The sequence below is a fragment of the Athene cunicularia genome (assembly GCF_003259725.1).
Source record: "Athene cunicularia isolate RWA chromosome 3 unlocalized genomic scaffold, athCun1 chr3_part1, whole genome shotgun sequence".
In the NCBI taxonomy this organism is placed as follows: Eukaryota; Metazoa; Chordata; class Aves; order Strigiformes; family Strigidae; genus Athene; species Athene cunicularia.
The window spans coordinates 25,567,380-25,589,189 of NW_020799097.1; the positions used below are offsets into that span (position 1 = coordinate 25,567,380).

Here is a 21,810-nt window from a genome sequence, read left to right on the forward strand (position 1 = left end):
GGAGAGAGGCCATAGTGCTGTTGGGCTGCGAACCACTGCCACTCGTGCTTTTACACAGCACAACAGGGGAAGTAAGGATCAGTATTACGGTAACTTAACTGCTCATTGGAGAACAGAAGCATAACTTAGGACAGTGCTTTAAAATCTAAAGGTGAAACAAAAGGGGCACAGAGAGAGACAGGATAAAGCTTCTGTATGTATGGCTTCCCAAAGACAGCCTAGGTTTCTACCTCGAAGCTTCGGGTAGACTCTGAAAATTCCTATTCTTGCCTGGTGTTTCAGGGCCTGTGACATTCTGCCCAAAGTACACCAAGTACCACCTGGTTGCAAGGGAACTAACATGTGTGCTCAGAAGACCTGTATGTATCCATAGCATATGCCCAGATCAGCCATATGGCACAAATGCAACAAAACTGGGTAGTGTTGATCTTTTTGCTTGCATCCATGTATTTTTGACTGGGAAAACTGTGAGCCACATACATCCCCTAAATCCCAATTTCCCCTAATGGAAATACGGTATACCTAGATACCAAGGTGTAAGCAAGGGCAGCAGTTAGTGAAAAAATGATACAATAGCCGATAGACACATCTTCACCTTTTGAATATTTTGACACAGTATTCAAGCATGACTTAGAAAAGTGTTGTGTTATTTAGAACACTTCAAGTAATGATTTTTTTTTTTTTCCAGGAGGAAGGAATCTGTTTGTCTTCAGCTGCAAAGTGTTTTCTTTTCCAGAGTTGGGACCATGGCTATTGACTGGATTGGTTTTGCATATGCTGCACTGCTGGCTGTTGGAGGTGTTGTAGGCTACACTCGTAAAGGTAAACACTGTATGGCAGGATTTGGAAATGAAGCATTGTATAAAAAAAAAATTGATGCAAGACATGAAACCTTTGCGATAATGAACACAACAGTATCTTAAATCCATCCCGCACTGCTATAAATGAGCTGAGTCTCATGAGGCTTACTTGGGCTAACTTAAGCATTTAAGTGGTCACTTTTTTCCATTAATCTAACTGATGAGTTTGTTTTCAGGTCAAAAAGGGGCTGTCACATAATCTTTGACTTTCAGTGTATTTTGAGCCTGCTCTTTTCCTTTAATAATTCCTATGTTAAGCACAGTAGAAGATCCTTGATTAAACCTTTTTTGCCATGGAGGCACCATCCAGGCTTGATTCTGAGATTTCCAGATACCCACTGGAAAGAAAACCCTTTACTTACGTATTCTGATTTGGTGGTTAATTATCTCCTACTGTTGGAACTGTACATCTTCACTCTAAGCTAATCAGAGAGGCTTTAGGTTATCGTGTGCCATAACACATATTTCAGTCGTGTTTGCTGTCCTTCCCAGCCAGCCGTGCCCTGCCCAGGCTGGGCACAGTGTCCTGGCAGAGCTCGCAGTGGCACTGAGGATGGGCAGGCGCGATCTCCAGGCTGGTCCCCCTTAGCAGAGCACACACCCCAGCAGCGCATCAGTCTCCTTCACTGTGGCCATTATTCCTCAATTCTTGTGATTTAGGGTCACTTTCCCTGTGTAGTGTGCACATGCTTTACTCTTACAGGCTTTATATCTGACTTCCTGAAAACACTGGCTGTATTTTTTGTTTGCACCCAGCTGCACTCACTGACTATCCCATTCGCTTCTTCTCTACACTCTTTAAAGGTTGGTCAGTCCTTGTCGCAAATCTAATGATTTTTTTAATTGGTAATGATTTCTGTTTTCTCGCAAATTCTTGATTAAAATATTCAGTATAACAGGACTGGGAGCTAAATGACATCTGAGAACCTGGATTCTTAATTTATAAACATGTTGGGATCAGCTTAATCCAGATAGTGCCTGCTCTGCTGGTTTTTATCATATGGTATTGAGTCAAATACCTGTTCAGAAACCTAAGTATATTACTGAAACTCTGGGCTTTATGAACCAGTTTTGTAATAGCACCAAAAGAAGATATCAAGTTACATTCAAAAGCTGTCTTTTCATCCTCATTGCCATCTAATTGTTTTTTAATTCCTTATTGTGATGTTGGTAATACCGTTTCCTTGTCCAGGAGTGATGTTACATTGAAAGGCTTATGACTACTGTGTTGTCCAATTTATCCTTTATATATATTGACACATTTCTACCATTTTTAGAGACTCCCAAGTGCTGTAAGATATAGTTAAAATCAGCAGACAGTCCAGAGAAATTACCAAAATGCTTCTAAAGGTACAGATGGTAGAGAAAATAGCCAAATGTAGGTTTGTGCTTCAAAGATCATTTTTCCCAAATTTCAGGTGTTACTGCATCCTGATCATCTCCCTCTGATTTAGCCAGCGTTCCCCCTAATGCCATGCAAGCCCAGTTACAGAAATATTACCTCTCTATTCACAGTGTATGAGCTAGCTGCACTGTGACAAAATCAGTTCTATTTTTAAAATACTGGGATAATACTGTGTAGAGAGAGGACTACTGTGTAAAGACTGAGCTTAAAGACATTGTATTAAGAAATAACACTTGAATGATTTCTTGCAGGCAGTAAAATGTCTTTAGCTGCTGGTCTCACCTTTGGTTCTGTGGCTGGTTATGGAGCTTACTGTGTAACACGTGATCCAAGAAATGTGAAGATATCATTGTGTAAGTGTTTTACTATGGTAATCAATCAAACAAACAAAAGCAGTTTCCCAAACTGCATGCAAAATTCTCTCCTATTAAATTTTGAGTACTGCTTTGGTTTAAATGTTAGTTTTTAAATAGAGTTCAGCGCTTCAATTTAGTTTGCAAAGTTCAAGAGCTTAACTGTGGAACCTTTTGCAAGGTAAGGCAGATCATCACACAAAGCCAGCAGGTGTGTGTTACTACCTGGCAGCACCTCCTTTTAATTAGATGGTTACCTGACACTGCAAAATATCGTGAAATCCAGCTGGGAAATGTGGGAGAGTGATGGAAGAAAATAATTAGTGCTACAGATTAGAATGTAATTTGAGAAGAAAAGTAGGTGTGACATCCAGTCTTGTATAACGTATCATCTCCCAGTGAACCAAGTAGTTTGACTTAGTGATTTTCCTTTGCTGCAGCATACAAGCTATGCAGTGATTGTCACGTTAGCTAGTTTGCCATGAAACCCTCATGGAGACAAGGACCTGCAGTCTCTAAGGGGGACATTAACCTCCCACAACTGGTTTGCAGTAAGAGCTGTTGGGAGCTTGTCTCACTCACGGTTTTAGCAAAGGTGGGTTGGGCTGCGGTTTCACATGCAGAAAAGCAATTAAAATACATTTAATCCAGATTGTGTGAGTACACGACCGCTTTTTCTAAACTTAGTTTGAACTTATGGTATACTGTTCATGTTGCTTTGTGCTTTACACCAGCCACAGTTGTAAAAATTTCCATTTCATAAAAATGTTGACTAGAAGTGTTAGCAAAGTATATTCCCACCAAGTTTAGTAAAGGTGGTAATGGCATATCTGATCTGCTAGATGGCCTAAAATTGGATAGTCCAGTTTTGTCACCATGACCTTGCTCAGATTAAGTTATCCCACTGTTAAAAAAAAAAAAATACAACCTTTTTTTGGAATGAAAACATAGCCTTAAGTATATCTAAATTTTTAATCATTCAGTGTGAGGTGGTTTTAAACAGCATACAGTATTGTACTTTTATGGGTCAAATCACTAATTTGGATATAGAATTTGTGGAAAAGAAGACTGATTAAAACTTACTAAATGTTGACTGTTTCCCAATTCCCTGGTTTTGAACAGACTAACACAAAATTTCCACTAATCTACTTGCAAATGTCAGATATACTAAAATTGTTAGTGTTGTGCATTTCATATAGCTATTGGTATGTGAGAACTTTCTCTCAACTGGAGAAATGTATACTACTAATTTAGTAGAAGGTTAGAGCAATACAGATGAGGTAGCATTCACTGCACCTGCCTTAGAAAGTTCTTATTATGTAGAGTAAAAGGAGCAAAGACTTTTTTAAGCAGTCTGAGTTTAGAATGTTTACAAAGTAATTTTCTGATTGCTTAAAACCTAAACATATATTTAACTTCGGCTGTGAGTGTGTGACCCCTTCAGGGTCCACCTGTGATGAATGAAGAAAAGGTGGTTTGAGCTAACTGGTAATTTTTGCTGTGAGTTAGGAAGTATTCATACAAAGTACTCTGCCAGGGCCAACCGTTCAGGCTGGTTTTAATCTCATCCAGGCTGATGTATCTCAGTCTGGAAGACAGTGTCTTCTGGCTTCTGTATGCTTATGTATCTTAAATGAAGAACAACTCAGTAGGAAGACTTCAGAGGAAGGGAGAATTAGACACACTCGGAAACACCTACAGGTCCACACCTTAAAAATCTTAGGTGGCTACTCTATCTGCTGCTTTCTGAATACTAAGGGATTTCCATAGTAAATTGTACTGCTTTTGTAGAAAATCAGAATGTTTTCACTTATGCCTAACCTCCTGAAGCGCCAAAAGCAACTAGAGGACAAACGAAAGAAGGAAATTAAGTGCATGGAAGAAAGTGACCATTCTGAACTTAGAAACCAGTAAATTGCAGTGTAAAATGAATCAAGTACTCAAATTTCTAAAAGGTTAGGAAATTTAAAAGAAAAATTCCTTTCCAAACCCATTATTATCTATAGTATTTGTCACCTACACAAGTCTCCTACAATAATGTAGATAATGTTTTAATACAAGACTTTTGATAGTAGGGTTCTTATAACTTGTCCTACACACAAAGAATATGTAGCATACAGACACCCAGGCAAATTGTCTTAGTTGTTTTATACATTATTCTTTGTTTTATAAATTATTCTTTGTTTTATAAATTATTCTTTCAGGCATTTTTTCTTTCAGGCAAAACTCTGTGTTTCCTCGAATAATGCAATTTTATGTGTTTGGAGTAGGTGTAAAAATTCAGACTTCAGTATGCACCAGTTAGTGCTATACAGAGTGCAAGCTGATGCAGCTGATTTAATGAATGTCTGATATGAATCTGATTTACTGAATTGAATTTGGCTTGGTTTATTTAGTTTCTTTGACTGATTTAAGTTGAAACAGTGAATATCTAGCACTTCTGAAAATCAGGTCTAAAAGTTGAATGTCTTAAAAACTCACTTGGCACATGTGAAAAGCCAGATACTAGTAACTGAAAAAAATAACATTAGAGTGAACATGTTTTGTAGCTTGTGATTAATTGTAAATATACTCAGGGCTCTGACAGGACGCATACTGTGAAATAGTCCACTCTTCAGACATTCCTGAGAGGATCAAGGCTATGGAACCAGAAAATAAGAGCAACGGATAATGGCGCATAATAGTAGCTTTTTTGCATGGTATCTTTAATGAGTGCACATGTGTAGCTGGTGGAGTTTTGTAAGATGCTTGTAACTGTCAGAACTTGTTTTATAATGCTGGAGTGAGTTTAAAACTAATTCTTGACACCTATGAGCACAGGACTGTCCACAGGAGTAGACAGTGGAGTTTGAAGAGAATTAGCCAGAGGGTTAAACACTCCATAAAAAACGGAAGAGGTTTGTGTAACTGCTATCACTTTGGCTGCAAGAGTGGTAAAGCCCAGCTGCCCATGAGAAGGCCTGGCTCTCCACCCATTTCTAAGAAGTATTTCAGGTGACGGTTCTTTAACAAAGCTGTCTTTGCAGAGTTTTACGTCTTCTCATCAATTTTCTCATTCATATAGTGCTCTGCAGCCACAGTTCAATATGAAACCCCCATGCCTGATCAGTTTATTGCTACCTCCATTTTTAGGTAAAATTGCTCTAGCAAGAAAATGCCGTTTCTTTCATGAAGTTTGTTCTCTGCTGCTTGCACTACATTTGTTGCCCTCTGGGGCTGGCCACCTCTTGTCACAGACAAGGATGGTTCCCTCATAGCAAAAGGAAACAAGGGAACTTGTGATACTCATGAGGACGTTGATAGCCATATTCTGTAGTGAAAACAAGTGGCAAACCTTTCAATCTATTTTTTAAGGCTCAACAAATAAAGAGCTAGCATTCTAAAAAGAAAACAGATAAAGTTGGATGCTCTAGCTCCTTGAATAGTTAGAAAACACCTGCAGTGATCTAGCGTGGTGGGATTCATGTGACACAGTTTTTGTAATCCAGCATACATGTTACTGTTACGATGAAGATTCTTCCTACTTTATTTGTATCTCCCTGAGTGTAGATATGGGGGAGTAGAATCCACTGTCTGACAAACTTACTTAGTATCTGTGGAATAGGATTTAGCATTCTGCTGCATGTGGAAACCTTATTCATAGCTGAAAGAAATCACAACAGTGTGTTTTGGAAAAGCAAGAATGTTTTTATAGACCCTATCTCTGATCTGATGTTTTGTTAAATTACAGTTCATAGCAAAACATAGCAATGACCTTTGATAACTCTCCATGTTCCTGAATGGTCCACTGGGAGAAGTGAGAACATAAATATATTGAATTGTGTTTTACAGTTTCAGCTTTTCTTTTGACCATTATAATGGGATTGAGGTTCAAGAGGTCCAAGAAATTAATGCCAGCCGGACTAGTAGCATGCCTGAGGTAAACATATTGAGGATCTTAATGTAAAGATTTCACTGATTTTTCAAATAATTGCCATTTGACATCTGATTCAAGCCAGTATCAGTGGAAATTACTATCCTTCAGCAACTGTGTGGTTTAAGTGAAATTAGTTTGGAGGTCACAGTCCTATTTCCAGTGAACAGCTTTTTCATCTCACTAGGCGGATACATCTGATATGGACTGACTTTCTCAGCACAGAAAGGAGAGATCTGCAGTTAAATATTAATGCATATTGATAAGGCTCTTGGAAGAACCTGAGGTAAGCCTCAGTGTTTTCAAACACATATGCATTAGTCATCTAATTTCATACAACACAAGTCATCTTAGAAAAGACCAACACTTTGGTTTAGAAGTGCTGCATCCAAAACTACTGAAAGTGCAGCACCTTTGAAAACTAGAACATTTTTGAGCTGACCTAAAAACTTTGGTCAGTATTACTGCAATTTATGATGTTTCTAACCATTCTGGCTGCTTTATTGCTGCTGTTTATTTTGGCATTCTGGAAAACATAAGTTTTCATACTTGTTATTTTGGAATTAAATTATGGAGTAAGTTGAAACTTTTTTTCCCAGTGAGTCTGTACCTTAGAACATTTTTCAATTGTAAGTCAGAACCTCCATCTTCTGAAGGAATAACTGTTGCTTTGTTGTTACCAGATTCAATATAACACCATTAATTCTTTTATTCCAATTACGTACAGGAAGGAAAGAAAATCAGATGCAAATTGTCAATGCAAAATCAGATGCAAAATTTAAGAATCAGGACTTAAACTGGAAAATGTTATTTCCTTTGTGGATTACTTTTCAAGCCTAGGTGGACTGTGTGTTTCAACAGACACTGAGGCTGTACATTTAGAGTTTAAGATTGCTTACTAGGAGCTCTAGTGTCAGGTATTTATGAATGTGCTGTTATTTAATGATGACTTACACTGGTTTTGTTCATGTACAACCATATTTATGGGGTTTGTTCTGTTGTTTTTTTTTTTTTTTTGCAGCCTTTTGATGATTTTGAGGCTTGTTTTCATGCTGCTGTAGTAGAATTTAGAGGTTTAAGAACCGAAGTATGACTGCCACACCCACTGAACAAAGAGGCAAGTTCTCCATACTAGAAAGACAAGTTTGAACACGTCTTAAATTGCATTTTTCTTTTCCGTAGAAGATCTGTACCTGTTATTTGATAATTGACATTTGCTGATATTTTGAAAGCTTTTTTTTGTTCTTTAAAATAAAGAGTTTTGTTGATGATTTATTTTTATAAACTTCCATTTAAGTTGTCTGTTAACTCAAGGGATCTTTCTCTGTAAGTTTGATCTCTTTCAGGGGTGCTGAGCGCTCCAAGAAATTGAGTTAGTCTTGCACTGTATTTCTGAAATAAGAGTATATATAAATACATGATTATGCTAAAAAGGTATATTGTATTGAACCATAATTTTGTAGCTTCTGAGATTAAGTAATCAATTCTAATCATATTGTCAAATACTAATCAATAAAGGCTTGGGCCAGTATGTGTTGCACTGGAAAACCCACCTTCCTTTCAAACACACATTCTTGTTTCATTGGTTTTAAATGTAAAAACTATTATCAGTGTTCAAATAGAATGTAAAATGTTCAAAGCTTCTCAATTTTTTACACAGACTAGTAGGCTGTTTTGTCAGTGGAAGAGTCTGGTGATCTGCTTTGTACTCAGTACCTGTTTAAAACATGTACCACACTGTAAATTCCCACTGACATGAGCCATAGCTGAGGAAGGTTCACCATCTTGCACAAACAGCTCCTAAACTCTGTATCTAACAGGTTTGCCATTGTGGTCTTACACAGATTATCTTGCTGAAGTCCTCACCATAAGCAGAGTAGACTGTTCAAACATGAACTGTTCAGGGGTTGAAGTTGCTTCGGTTTGTGTAGGAAATAATTAAATATTCCCTGGGTCTCAAAACTCGGCTAAAACCATCTTCTGATGCACAGGAATGTGCAGCCAAATTATTAAGAAACTGAATATGGGTGAGTGCACTATTGAAGACAAAGGGAAAAATTGCTTTATTTTTTTCATACAGAGCTTGCTTATAAAGGATATCATATATCAGATCTCAGTGGAATACCAAGCTTATTGCTCTGGTCAGGGCCTTTAGGTGGTGACAGAGTGGTGTGAGCAGCTCAGATGATTAAGGCACAACTGACCAAAAAAGAGAAAAAAAGGCAAAAAAAACCCCACCAACCCCAAACCACAGCCTCCTGCCCTGGAATCTTCTGCTAACAAATGTTGGCATCAGTCACCTGCAGGTGTTGCCAGGCTTACAGGTGACTGAGCTGGTGTGTTACAGATTTCAGATTGGGATGACAGCTGGACACATCAGATGTGGTTCATTTCATCCTGAAGTGGAACTTCAAGGCCCATCAGAAGGATTGAACTGCCATGTACCGTAACAGGCTTGGGTGGGCAACACTGATTTGGGTATTTGTACCATAGACAAGATGAATCCTGCCTTAGATTAAGGTCCAATGAAAAATTTAGGCAACCTAGTGCTGAAATGCAGAAGCCAGCCTGCAGCTGCTGCCACCCCAGATCCTAAGTGCAGTAAGACATTACATTTTTAAGCACGTCTGAAGTTGAACCTTCTGTGCATTCTCTGAACTACACCATGGGAGCAGGGGGCTGGGGCTAGCCTCCAAGTCCAGCCATAATCCAGAACCTTTAGCTGAACTTCCCAAGCACCCAAACAAGTGGCCTTCTCAGCAAGTCCAACATACCCCTGTGGGACTGAGGGCTCACAAAATGCAAAGGTGATGTCCTATGCCGTTCTCTGTGATGGTTCAGCACTCATCTAGAACAGAGGTATAGCTCAATGAAACTTCAGCACTACGGTGGGCACAGCAAACTACTGCTTTCACCTACCTTGGTAATTTTAATGTAAAACTTAGGAGTTCACCTGGGCAGTGCCTAAGTGATTGGGGCGTTTCAGGTTTGTACCTCAAGATGCAGTATGTGGCTCTTCTTATGCACAGATCAGAAAAGGAGTTAACTTTGCTGGGCAGCAGTTCTGTATATATACTGGTTGACTTGTTTTCTCTCCCTAATCAGTTCGAGTCCTACTAAGGAAAACTAACTGCAAAAAAGAAGAACAGTTAGTGGCACTGTTTTTAAAGGAAACAGTGATGGTTCCCATGAAATTAGCATAATGAATCTGAAATAGTGTGGAGGAATGGCTGGAAAACAACGGACATATTATGAGCGATCCAGACCGAGTGGCCTCACTGTAACAACAGGCTGTGGCTGTTGTGAAGAACACCTGCAAGGCCAAGGGATTGAGAAACTGTGTGCACAGCAAAAAGATAAGGAAGCTGGACTGTTCAAAACAAGATGTTTGCCTAGCAGGAGTACGGCGCATGGACACCACACCAGGACCAATCATAGAGGGCAAAAGGGCATGTGGACAAGTAGCTTAGGCCTATTAGCAATCAAGTAGCTGCGTGTGTACTTTATGGTAGTCTATAAATTGCTGTGTATCCTTTAATAAACAGGCATTGCTTGATCACATTGGTCGTGTGCATGTTCACCTCTCCCGCAAAATAGTAGTGAATGCTTTAAGCACTGTTGAGATAAAACTAACTCTTTTACCGAAAAGGTAAGCAGCCAGTGCAGTTCTCTTTACAACTACTCAGGAAGTGACTGGAGAAGGTAAAACAGTTTTCCTCACTGTAACCATCTAGCTAAGCAGCAAAAAGAAGAGCAAGGGAATAGGTGCTTTCACAATGGATGAAAGCCACATCAGCCCAATTAAACACAAGGTCTTTGATCTTTCACTGAACAAAATCCCTTCCAAGAGATTCATGTGGGGATTAAACAGATTTTTTACTTTTGCCCCTAAATTTACAAGGATCATGAGTTTTAACTTTAATTTTTATTTATTTAATTTTTAAACTGCAGCTCTGAAAGTACAGACACAGCAGTGACACTGCAGGGGGACAGTAAACTTTAATCTAGGAGTCACCTAGAGAGCAAACCCAAAAGATTCTAGGCTCAAAGTAAATGACCTTCCCATTTTTATGGAGTGGCTCTTCTTTCCTGCAGTGTATAAAAGGGGTGGGTGTGGGGGGTGTGGAGGGGGCTTTCTACAGTACTCTGGAATCTACAGCTGAAACATGTTACCCTACCAGGCATGTACTGTAATTACACAAACACAAAGTATCAGCATATTTATTTCACGTAACTGCTCCATGGAATACCACTTTCTGGACTCAACAAGTCCAAATTAGCCTTTGACTCTAATTTAAAACTGTATCCTACTTCAACCATTATCATGTCACTGGCTCTAGGATGCAAGCTACAGAATACATCTATGCAGTTTACACTTAGAAGGCACAGCTCTGGTAATATACTACAGTTGTGTTATCTTCAGCAAACATGATCAGATATTGAATATTTTCCTCACAATGGCAACAAACTTCTCATCTGTTGGTGGCTTCCTCTGGCTGCCAGGCTGCAAGAATTTTTTGATTGTTGGAATGTTGCTTGTTCTTCCTTTAAAAGCCTGTAAGAAGCAGCAGTAAAGCCAATGAGAGTAAGGAAATTATAATTCAATCCTTTATAGCTTAAAAATCAGGTGACTTAGATTTTTACTTCTCAAACATACTTACTCAACAGAGAAAGGTAATAGCTCCTTATAGTCAGCTCAGCACTCAGCATTTTCCATTAAAAAAAAAGCAAAAATACACCAACTACATTATTAGTCCTCTTGGAAAATCCAGATGTGAATATTCTGATGTACAATGCTGGTGCTATAAATTCTACCTTAGTTTCCCAGATGGGGATGAGAGAAATTAATATTAAAGAGTTAAGATTCATTTAGTAAAGATGGAAGGGAAAAAAAAAAAAAGCAAAAACGACAGCGTGAATCCAAATTCTACAAATATATTCAGGAAAAAAAAAAGAGGCAAGGACAGAAATACCTCAGTGCAAAGCACCATGGAAGACAAGACATAAGAAACTTAGCAACTCTTGTATATGATTTCTTCAAAATATAATTTTGCTACCAAAATGAAGGACAGGAACAGCAGACACAACAGGCTGCCTACTTCCCCTCCTGATGCTCTCTGCTGTATTTGAAGACATAGAAGTAGCAGTTATAAACTGGTAGCGTTAGTAAGTGAATTCCTGCCAGCTGAGAACAGCTGGGAAAAGTAGAGCTGGAGAAAAGCAAGACCCCAGCAGCTCTGCAGGCAGGACAGCATGCCTGTGTTCAGGTTGTAGTCAACAGAAGTAGAGTGGAGAACTGTCAGTAACACAGTACAATGGTTCAAAAGATTTAAACATCGCTTAGCTTTTAAAACTGGGCAGTGAAATTTTTGTTACCTTCCATACTGAGATCAGATGATTACTAACCTGTAGCAGAGGGAATGCAGACAGGATATCAGGCTTACATTCTTCTGCCATTAAAATGGCTTCCAGCAGATGGATGTCTGCCCAGCTTAATTTGTTACCAACAAGATAATCGTGTCCATGGTCTTTTAAGGCCTACAAAATATGAACGAATAAAAAAAGTCATATAGGATGTAACAATTTTAATTATTTAGATATTTCATTACAGACAAATTTTTACAAAAAGACACAGCAGAGCAAATCCATGCAAGAACCTATAAAGTTAGAAAGAGATAGATATTCTCTCATGGAAAAAATTAAATCAGAACTCATGTTTCAGTGTGCATGAACCTATTGCTCATTCTAACCTACTGCATCAGGTAGCTGTAGCAAGTCCAGTACCACAAGAAAGACTTAAGTCATACAAAAGAAACAGGACTAAAGTAACTGGAAGAGGTAGTCAGAACAGTTTACCTGTAGCATACTTTGATTTTTTTTTTTTAAAAGTGAACTCCCAGATGTTTCAGCAAAATTTGACATTGTTGATTATAGTTTGAAATAGGTTAGGTATGAAGGAACACAGCCTTTCCACCCTTCAACCTGTATGGAAGCATTCTTTCATGGCAAACAGCTGATGCAAGAATCACAGCCTGCCAAAGCTACTGATAGCTGTAATAAGTAAGTTGTGGTGACTGTTGCAGCACAGCTTCAGAGCAGTTACCAGCTCTCCAGCCTACATTTTTCCTGAAGACTATCACTCTTGTAGCAGGAGCAACAGAAGGAAACATGTCTGGACCCAAGCTACTCTAATGCTACACTTAACTAACAAATGTGCACTAAAACTAGGATATCAGTCTGTGACTTTGGAAGCTGATTCCTTCTCCAGTCCTATCTGCCAATTTTACTATAAAAGAGGCAGTAACCTCTGACAGGCAAAGCTGATACCTTTATGTAGTCCACCACAGCTTGTCTACCAAAGCCATATGGAAACACCCAAACAGAGCATCAGAGCCAGCTGCCTAAAGTGCTTTATATCACCTTTTGCCACTCTACCTGCCTGCTGAGTGTTTGAAGTAAACACTCATAGCTAGGGATATTTTCTGTCAGTATTGTGTAAAACATGGACTGCAAAATCTGCTCAGATGAGCCAACAGACAAACAGCTGCTAGGAAAATTACTAATCATTCTAACAAAATTAACTAGGCTAAAAATTACAGTAAAGTTTAGCTGCGTCTTTACCATAAGTGAACAAAGTTTATTTTAAAAGCTTTCCTCTAGTGAGCATACACACTAAAACATATCATAACAGTAGTTTATACCACCTAAGCACAGGTTCGGAGAATACTGGTGTCTACATTTTTTATTTTTTAGTAGCTTAAATACTTACATTATCAGACATCAAATATTTGAAACATTAATGTGTGCAATTAAGCTTTCTCAGCACAGCCTTCCACTGGTATGACAGTGGATCTATATGAACTCTGATTACAGAAGTGCTGACTTACATTGTTCATGGGCAATTTTTTTTCACAGTTGCAGCCTCTGTGGGTTTTGCTTGTGCAATTTAAGGCTCTGATAAAGAGGCACATGAAATTGCATCAAGTCCCGTATTTTTTTAATAGATTTCAGCTGCCTGTGAACCAAGGATTCAAGCTAGAAACCCGGCTCAGTCCTGAAACAACAACACAGCTGTTTACTCTTGGCACAGACTTCCGAGGACACTGCTATGCCCTGAAAAAGCGCTGTGCGAAAATCTGTGCAGTACAACCATACAAGGTACAAAAAGGTAAAGTTACAAACAGAAGGAGAGTGAGATGAGGAGCACAGCTGGCTGAATTAAAACAGAAAATATTAACACAAAAAAAATTTAAAATATCTTCAAGGGAAAAAAAAACCAACAGAACAAACAGCAAGTTAGTACAAAGCAGCAACTCAGTAACACATCCCAGGCTATGTTCCAGGGAACAGCAAAGAACAACCAGTCACTTCCTGACCAACTCTTGCTAGCCAAGAAAGACTCTTCATGTGCTCTAGGGGGGTGGCAAACCAACCAGTGCTTTACCTTGCAGGTCATTAGAGGCTCTGTAGTGCATGCTAGCCAGTAAATAATTGGTTTATGCTTTTAAGCTAGATACATCCTGTTTGCAGTGCCTCTTTGTGCACATGTAAGGATGCCCAAATAGCGAATCAGAAAAAGACAAAAATAATCTGTAAGTATAATATATTTAAACCATGGGTTTGAGAAAGATCAAATAATTAGTTCCTTAATTACAACACACAATTATATTTAACTTTGAACAGCAAAAGTATATAGACTTTCAGGCAATAAATACTGAAGGCTGGCCAGGGATTTAAATGGTGTATTTATGTAAAATGCTAGGAGCTATCAGCCACTAAGCCAGGTTTAAAAAGTAAGATCTGCTCTTTGAGGAGTCTTAAAGAAGACAGCAAAGATAGTACTGAAACCAGCCAAATATTATTTCATGGCCGTCTTTTCACGTTGCTGAATGATAGCTCCATCATACAGTTCTGGAGTTGTCTTGCCTTCTGAAAAGTAGGTGTGTGGGGCTAGGGGAGTGGGGAGAGGGTGGAAACCTGTACCCCACTTTACTGTCTTTGTGGATGACCAGTGATTTATCACTTACCTTTTCATAAACAGGAAAGTACCTGGTTGTAGCTCGTTCAATGATTAAGGCAAGATTCTTTTCTTTTGTGTCAGCTGGTTGAAAAGGGAGATACATGATCATTCCCATCAGGTCTGTTGTTCCCTCCACGTACATATCAATCCTGAAACAAACATTTTTATTTCACATTTATCATTTGAACATTCCATTTTGGTTATTTTCCTGAAGTACAATACCGAAGTGATCACCAAGTAAAATGCTTATTAGTGAATGTAACATAAGACACTAGTTTGTTTTCTTGTTCTTCCACTTTAATTCCAGGCCAGTTTTTTCAAAGCACAGAACTTTATAAACAGGCTCACAATGTCTCCAAGCAGCAAGGTATAAATAAGAGTCTGCAACTAATGTATTTAAAGTGGAGTTCACACTGTTTTCCACTGAAAACCTATTCATCTAGGCTGTGGGAGAAAAGACCACATAGGCAAACCATGCTAGAAAAAAAAAAAATAGCTTTGAGGTCTAATCATGAAATGATGCCAAAAATGACTGACAATTGCCAGTTCAGACATGCCAGTCCATAATAATCCCCACAATCTCTGGAGTTGCCCCTCCATTATCACAGAATAAACCCTTTATGGTAAGTGGTAGTCAGTTAGGTTAAGGACTTAACTGAATTTCTGCATGACTTCTTTTTCTTAAAGAAAGAGCAAACAAAGATTTTTGCTTTTGCATTAGCCCTTCAATTATGACAATAGAAAGTATCCACAGCTTACGTAGTAAAGCAATACCAGGAAAATACAGATTTTTCAGTAGCATTAAGCCACTGAACATATCTTTTTTTAAAATCAGCTATAAAAGATTCTTTACATTTTCAAAAAGGGACTTCATTTTTTTTTTCTAGGCAGCTGTAGTTTTTCTTACTGTTTTCCAGGTTAAAGAGAAAAAAATAAAAGGCATACTTAGCCTTTATTAATCTATTAAGGTGCTGCAGTTGCCCAGAAACTTATTGTACTTCTGGTCTCTGTAAAATCAAAGGAGCCTGAAGGTGGCCATAACCTTCTCACTATGTTGTCAATTAACAATCATTCATCAGTCTCAAAGTCCATTCACCCAATCCCTGTATCTGAGGAGACAAAGCACTGGCAGATATATATGCACCTTTACATGCTGATATTTCATAGCAATATTCTTCTCATAAATATTAAAAATCATGGAAGAGTATTAGTAAGGACAGTATGCACTATTAACATACCAGGCTCTCTCCTTCAGGTCCTTCCCGTAGAGGTTGTACTTTGCTGCTATGTAGCTGAGGATGGCTCTGGTCTGCACCATCTTCATCCCATCAATCTCCACCATTGGCACTTGCTGGAACATCAGGACTCCATCTAGGGAAGAAAAGGAAGCAAAGTGTTCAGACTGCTGCAGTACTGCACTGAATCTGAGAAACAGACCTGGTAACACATCCAGTTCTGAGGGATGAAGTCATTTACAAGCAAGCAGGTCTCTCAAATCTTCTCTTTACAGGTCACATCATATTGGGGGTCTTACAAAAATCTCACCTGTTGTTCCTTTGTTATATTGGTGTGAATTTATGTTTAGGGTACTTTACAGACTTACCGTTACGTAATTTTTCTAGGTCTTCCTTCGTTTCTATGAATTCTTCCTCAAACTGAAAAGCAAAGATAGAAAAACAACACTGTGTCACTCCAAAGGCAATGGGAAAGTGGAAGGGAGTCTGAAGTTAAGACTGCACCTCTCCACACTATTCCCCATACTTCTGATGATTGCACTGACCCCCTACTCCTATTCTTCATCTCTGCTCCAGCAAATAACCCAGGACTACAGTGTCCTCAACCCCACAGTAATGTACTACACTTTACACTTCAGAAAAGCTTCCTTCATTATAAAGACCACTCTACTTGCCTGCACAACTACCAGACACAAAATCATTCACTTAAAAGCATCTGATGCCTTTGAAATACTGAAAAATGTTTAATAAGTTGTGCCTGTTACACAACATTTATCTTCCTCTTTTCCCAGTGAAAAAAATGCTGGCCTTTTTTAAAAAAAAAAAAATGAGCAGGACATTTGAATGAGGGCAAGATCTTTGTTTCCTCAGCACTCGTGCTCTGCAGCTTCTCTGTCAGCAACACTCACAAGTAAGCACCATTAAAAAAGCCTTTTATTTCTGATGTAGTGTAAATAGTTTCTGGGAAACCAGTTTCAAAATAACATATTCAAACAAAAACTGCATGTAGAAATTAAGATGCCTTAGGATGGTTTTCACCTGATGTGAATCTAGATAGCTCCCCCACTGCCTTCAGGGCAGCTTTGCTGATTTATCCTACTCAGGTCTTCGCCCAAAGAACAAAAAGCACTTTGGTTGGAGATAATGTTGTAAAGCTTTTCATGTGGTACACAAGGCCTTTCAGTGGAGAACACGAAACACAGAGAAGTAATGAGCACTCAGAAAAAGCCAGAGATACACAGTTTGGGTTTGTAGCAACAACTTATCATCTCCTCAGCTTAAAGTATATTTCAAAAATGCCACTTAACAATTCTATTTGTATGTTAAAATCCTTTAACTGGGCAACTGTTGCTCAAGGAATAAATCAAATTACAAAATGAGAGAGTGCATCAGTGAATCTAAGTATTCTGCATCACAACATAGGATGTTGTGCATATCTCTGAGCATAGATATAACTGGGAAACCTTTCCAAAAATACTTATTTTAATCACAGATTAATCGGACCATCTTTAAAAAAAAAGGTACAGACCTCAACCCCAGCTGCTGCTAACAGCCATCGGACTGACTCCATCTTCCCCCTTCCCTTGGTATAGTGCAGCTTGGGTTTCCCCGCCATGATTTCAGAGTTCTTGTTTCCTGATAAATTCAAGAAGACAATCTTACAGGAAGCATGTTTTAAATTAGCATTTAAAATGTCCCACTCCAAATGACTAAATACAGTTGGATGAATGTGAAAGTAGAAGGGCAATCAAGACCTAGATACTTGGGCTTGATGCAACCATGTTTCCTGTGAATTAGTGAAAAAAAAAAAAAAAGTACACACTACCAGGAGACTATGCAGCAATTCAAAAAGAAATCATGACAGAATATAATAAGCATCTACTAAATCATATACGTATATTTAAAAATATTAGAGCTCATGAGTTTTACTACCAAAACAGAATTCCTGAATAAATAATTTTTTAACCTAGTTGTGATGTAATCTCTTCAGTAGGTGTTGGGTTTTGTGACATAAGCCATGTCATACAGGACTTGAAGATGTACTGTATCAAATGAGTTGCCTCTCAAGAACACCAACCCAAAGACACCAGCATTATCTTGAACTGTGTTATTATGACATTTCAGAGCCCCATGCTGTTGAGCCTTTATGAATATGAGCATGTAACAGCAATATGTTCCAGCATATACTTCACCTGACCTGCTGACTTCCATATTCAGCTAGTTCTGTTCTGACAATTAGCCAAATCATAATATATGTTACAGAGAATGTGGGCCGACTTCAAGACCCATTCCAATTTTATGATCAACAGTTAAACTGTAACAGGGATTTATATCCTATTGGCTCTAAAAACTTAACTTTGAAATCAAAACCAAACAAACGAGACAATGACCTCTGTTGGGCAGATAAGGCCTGGTCAATGCTCCCAGCAGCTGGGGGGTGAAGTCAGCCCACCAGATGATGGCACTGGGATGAAACACTTCATCCTTTCAAATTTCACTAACAAATGCAGTCACATGCCATAGCATGAACTCGTCAGATGATGTAAGCTTGCCCAGTGCTAGAAACAAAGCGAACACTGTACTCTTACCACTAATGGGTCCTGGAAGAATGAAGCAGATTTAATAAGACAGAGTCACAGACTAACAGAATGCTTCATCATTAAGCCAAGGTTTTATCTGTTTACAGGCAGGCTTATTTATTCTTGCATAGACTTCACAGCACATAACTGAGCCACAAAGTGGAAATTTTGGCCATAATTCCAAGAGCACGAATGAAGAGGCACAAACAGTACAACAGAGGGGAGACCGCATCCCTGGCCTTCTCCACTAAAGTCCTATGTGTTGGGTGGTAGCTTCAATAGGCCCTACAGCAAACAGCCACTCCCCTAATAGGGGCTGGACTCACAAGAGAAACCTAGTGCCCCAGTCCAAAATACAGGTCTTCAAAACTGCTGCTCAGCAGTTAGCTGAGCCCAGAAATGCCTACATCCACAGACACCCCAGTCTCTTGCAACAAAGTTCCCCTGATACATAAATATGTGCTTGATAATAAAACTTTATTATATCTTGACAGTTTGGAGTTGGCACCTAGCTAGAGCTGCTGGATGCCTAACTAGATTCCTAATAACTGAACAGCAATAGGGCACATAAACAAGGCATTTAGAGAAGTGCCTTATCACAGCCACCTTACCAGGCTCTACACACAGAAGACCATGACCTACGCTCCATTTCTAGTTCCAATAAGTGTGTGACTTACGCTACATTAAGTGCAAATGCTCTCAACCTTCCATACTTCAGAAGTACTTCCTTCCCTGTGGCTCAGGAAGTAAATGATGGTCTCAATGCCACTCTGTCAGAGAGAACTGCACTTGGATCCTCACAGACCAGACAACCACTCTAACCTCCAGCACATGGGATAAAGGCTGAGAAACACACTACAAGGACAGCCTAGCATAAGGAGAATGAGCAAACTTCTCTGATCTCTCCCTGAAGCCGAGGTAGAGTGGATAAAAATCAGCCTAGCCAGAGCTCTACTTGCTAGTGTCAGCTCAGTGCTCCACTCCAAAGAGCTTAAGAGCAGAGCAAGTGCCAAAAAAGTCAAGATATCAACATAATCCATACTTCTTCATCACAGTTGCTTATGGGGATTGGCCAAAGGTTAAAGCTTTTTACACAGGTAAGAAAAAGCTTACATTTACAAATCTGGTGGCCTTCTACGACAGGGTTACAGTGTTGGTGGCTAAGGGAAGAGCACCTGACGTCATCTACCTGGACTTGTATAAAGCATCTGTCACTGTTCCACATGACATCCTTATCTCTAAATTGGAGGTACGGATGTGACCGATGGACCACTCAGTGGATAAGAAGATGGCTGGATGGTCACAGAGTTGTGGTCAGCACCTTGATGTCCATGGGGAGAGCAGTGACGAGTGCCATTCCTCAGGGATCAGTATTGGGACCGGCGCTGTTTAACATCTTTGTTGGTGACATGGACAGTGGGATTGAGTGCACCCTCAGCAAGTTCACCAATGACATCAAGCTGTGTGGTGTGGTCGACATGCTGGAGGGAAGGGATGTCATCCAGAGGGACCTTGACAGGCTTGAGAGATGGCCTGTGCAAACCTCATAAAGTTCAACAAGGACAAGTGCAAGGTCCTGTACATGGGTTGAGGCAATCCCAAGCACAAATACAGGCTGGGGGATGAGTGGATTGAGAGCAGCCCTGTGGAGAAGGACTTGGGGTAGTAATGGATGGAAAACTGACTATGAGCCAACAATGTGCTGTTGCAGCCCAGAAAGCCAACTGTATCCTGGGCTGCATTAAGAAAAGTGTGACCAGCAGGTCAAGGGAGGTGATTCTCCCCCTCTACTCTGCTCTCATGAGACCTCACCTGGAGTACTGTGTCCAGCTCTGGGGCTCCCAGTAGAAGGACACAGACCTGTTGGAGTGGGTCCAGAGAAGGCCACAAAAATGATCAGGGGGCTGGAGCACCTCCCCTATAAGCACAGGCTGAGAGAGTTGGGGTTGTTCAGCCTGGAGAAGACTCTGGAGAGACATTATAGGGGCCTCCCAGTACTTAAATGGGGCTATAGGAAAGATGGGGAGGAACTCTTTTATCAGGAAGGATAGTGATATGATGAGGGGTAATGGTTTTAAAGTGAAAGAGGATAGATTTAGATTTGATACTAGGAATAAATTTTTTACTGTGAGAGTAGTCAGACACTGGAACGGGTTGCCCAGAGAAGCTGTGGCTGCCTCCTCCTTGGCAGTGATCCAGGCCAGGTTGGACAGGGCTTTGAGCAACCTGATCTAATGGAAGGTGTCCCTGCCCATGGCAGGGTGGTTGGAACTAGATGATCTTTAAGGTTCCTTCCAACCCAAATCATTCTATGATTCTACGATGTTCCTGGAACTTCAATGCTTAAAGAGTGACTTTGGAGTTCAGGCTGAACGCTTACATAGCGTTGCTACGGTACTTTGGTGACTCTGTAACTGCTCTGCAAAGAATATCTCTTTGTAAAGCAATGAGTCACAAAAGAGTAGCAAAGTTGCTAAATAATCTTTCTTGAATAGCAGTAATGGACCTGAAAAGAAATCACAATGTTCTTGCACATCAGACCTTCCTTGGACTTCAGCCAAGCAACTGTCATTGTGACAGCTACCCCTGTTGTCACTTACTAAAAAATCACACTATTTTGTCCAAAACAATTCAGGCATCGTCCTTCCAGTGAGAAACTGGTTAAGTGTATTTAACAGCAAGCTCACAATCTATTGCAAGATCTTAAATTTTCTTCCTAATTGCATGTGGACCCCAGAGCAGTTCTCTGCCACACTTCTCTCCTTGAACACAACTCCCACAGGGTTGCTCGGGCAGAATGATTTTACAGCACAGGCCCCAGACTGCATCAAGCCCGGCTCAGTCTTGAGACAGTCTTAAGACTGTAATTGCTCACCAGCGTGTGGTTTCTACCGGGACTCGGGCCAAGTCTGGATTCAAGAAGCGTGCCTTCCTCCACCCAAGCTAGGGGGCGCGTATGAACGAGGTGAGAGGCAAATTACCCCGAGATATTTTAAAACTTTAACTCCAAACAGCAATTCCTCTCCTGATCCTACTGATCCCTGCTGATCCTACCCAGAGCCAGACACAAACTCCCTCTATTCTCACCCACCCCGCCCGGCGTCGGTCCCTGCTGCCGAAGGAGGGTGGGGAGTAACCCCTGGACAAACGAGCAGCGCCGCAGGACTCTCAAGCATATTCCTGAAGTAAAAACCGGTCTGTCACGCACCTCGTCCTTCGCCCTCCCGGCAGAGACCCCGGCTGGCCACCCCAGCCCCGCGGGCGGGCTCCTTCCCCTCTGTGCGGGTGGCTCGGCCCGGCCCGGCCCTGCCCTCCGCACCTGGCCGCGGCGGGAAACACACTCCTGCGGCTCCACCCGGCAAGGCGCGACCCGCCGGTGCTCGGCGGCTGGGGGCGGCACACGGTCCCGCGGCCGGCCGGCGGCACGGAGTCCTGCCCGGGGAGC

General features: G+C 40.3%; 2 protein-coding genes across 3 annotated transcripts; one reads left to right on the forward strand and one right to left on the reverse strand.

The window, feature by feature from the left end:
• Positions 1 to 451: 451 nt before the first annotated feature.
• On the forward strand, positions 452 to 8,752 carry TMEM14A (transmembrane protein 14A). 2 transcript variants are annotated; one of them, XM_026844501.1, is made up of 4 exons: positions 656 to 822; positions 2,517 to 2,618; positions 6,450 to 6,537; positions 7,553 to 8,752. In XM_026844501.1, the coding sequence occupies exons 1-4, from the start codon at positions 747 to 749 to the stop codon at positions 7,590 to 7,592; spliced, it is 306 nt and encodes a 101-aa protein (XP_026700302.1). In that variant the 5' UTR covers positions 656 to 746; the 3' UTR covers positions 7,593 to 8,752. The 2 variants fall into 2 exon arrangements, with proteins under 2 accessions (XP_026700303.1, XP_026700302.1); XM_026844502.1 differs by lacking the exons at positions 6,450 to 6,537; positions 7,553 to 8,752 and adding an exon at positions 5,751 to 6,434 and having other exon boundaries at positions 452 to 822.
• Positions 8,753 to 10,437: 1,685 nt separating this feature from the next.
• Positions 10,438 to 17,448, reverse strand: LOC113477831 (glutathione S-transferase). The gene is made up of 6 exons (XM_026844500.1): positions 17,315 to 17,448; positions 16,155 to 16,206; positions 15,790 to 15,922; positions 14,559 to 14,700; positions 11,938 to 12,069; positions 10,438 to 11,086 (listed from the first exon to the last, which is right to left on the reverse strand). Exons 1-6 carry the CDS (start codon positions 17,399 to 17,401, stop codon positions 10,964 to 10,966), a joined length of 669 nt encoding a protein of 222 aa, XP_026700301.1. The 5' UTR covers positions 17,402 to 17,448; the 3' UTR covers positions 10,438 to 10,963.
• Positions 17,449 to 21,810: the final 4,362 nt, after the last annotated feature.

Bases quoted from the DNA above. Each gene is read 5' to 3' on its own strand.
- TMEM14A (XM_026844501.1), top strand. From the start codon at position 747: ATGGCTATTGACTGGATTGGTTTTGCATATGCTGCACTGCTGGCTGTT. The intron at 823-2,516 runs GTAAACACTGTA...GATTTCTTGCAG, and splicing joins TGTAGGCTACACTCGTAAAG to GCAGTAAAATGTCTTTAGCT. The intron at 6,538-7,552 runs GTAAACATATTG...TTTTTTTTGCAG, and splicing joins GGACTAGTAGCATGCCTGAG to CCTTTTGATGATTTTGAGGC.
- LOC113477831 (XM_026844500.1), bottom strand. From the start codon at position 17,401: ATGGCGGGGAAACCCAAGCTGCACTATACCAAGGGAAGGGGGAAGATG. The intron at 12,070-14,558 runs GTAAGTGATAAA...CATATTTTGTAG, and splicing joins ACTTTCCTGTTTATGAAAAG to GCCTTAAAAGACCATGGACA. The intron at 11,087-11,937 runs GTTAGTAATCAT...TGCTTCTTACAG, and splicing joins CTGCATTCCCTCTGCTACAG to GCTTTTAAAGGAAGAACAAG.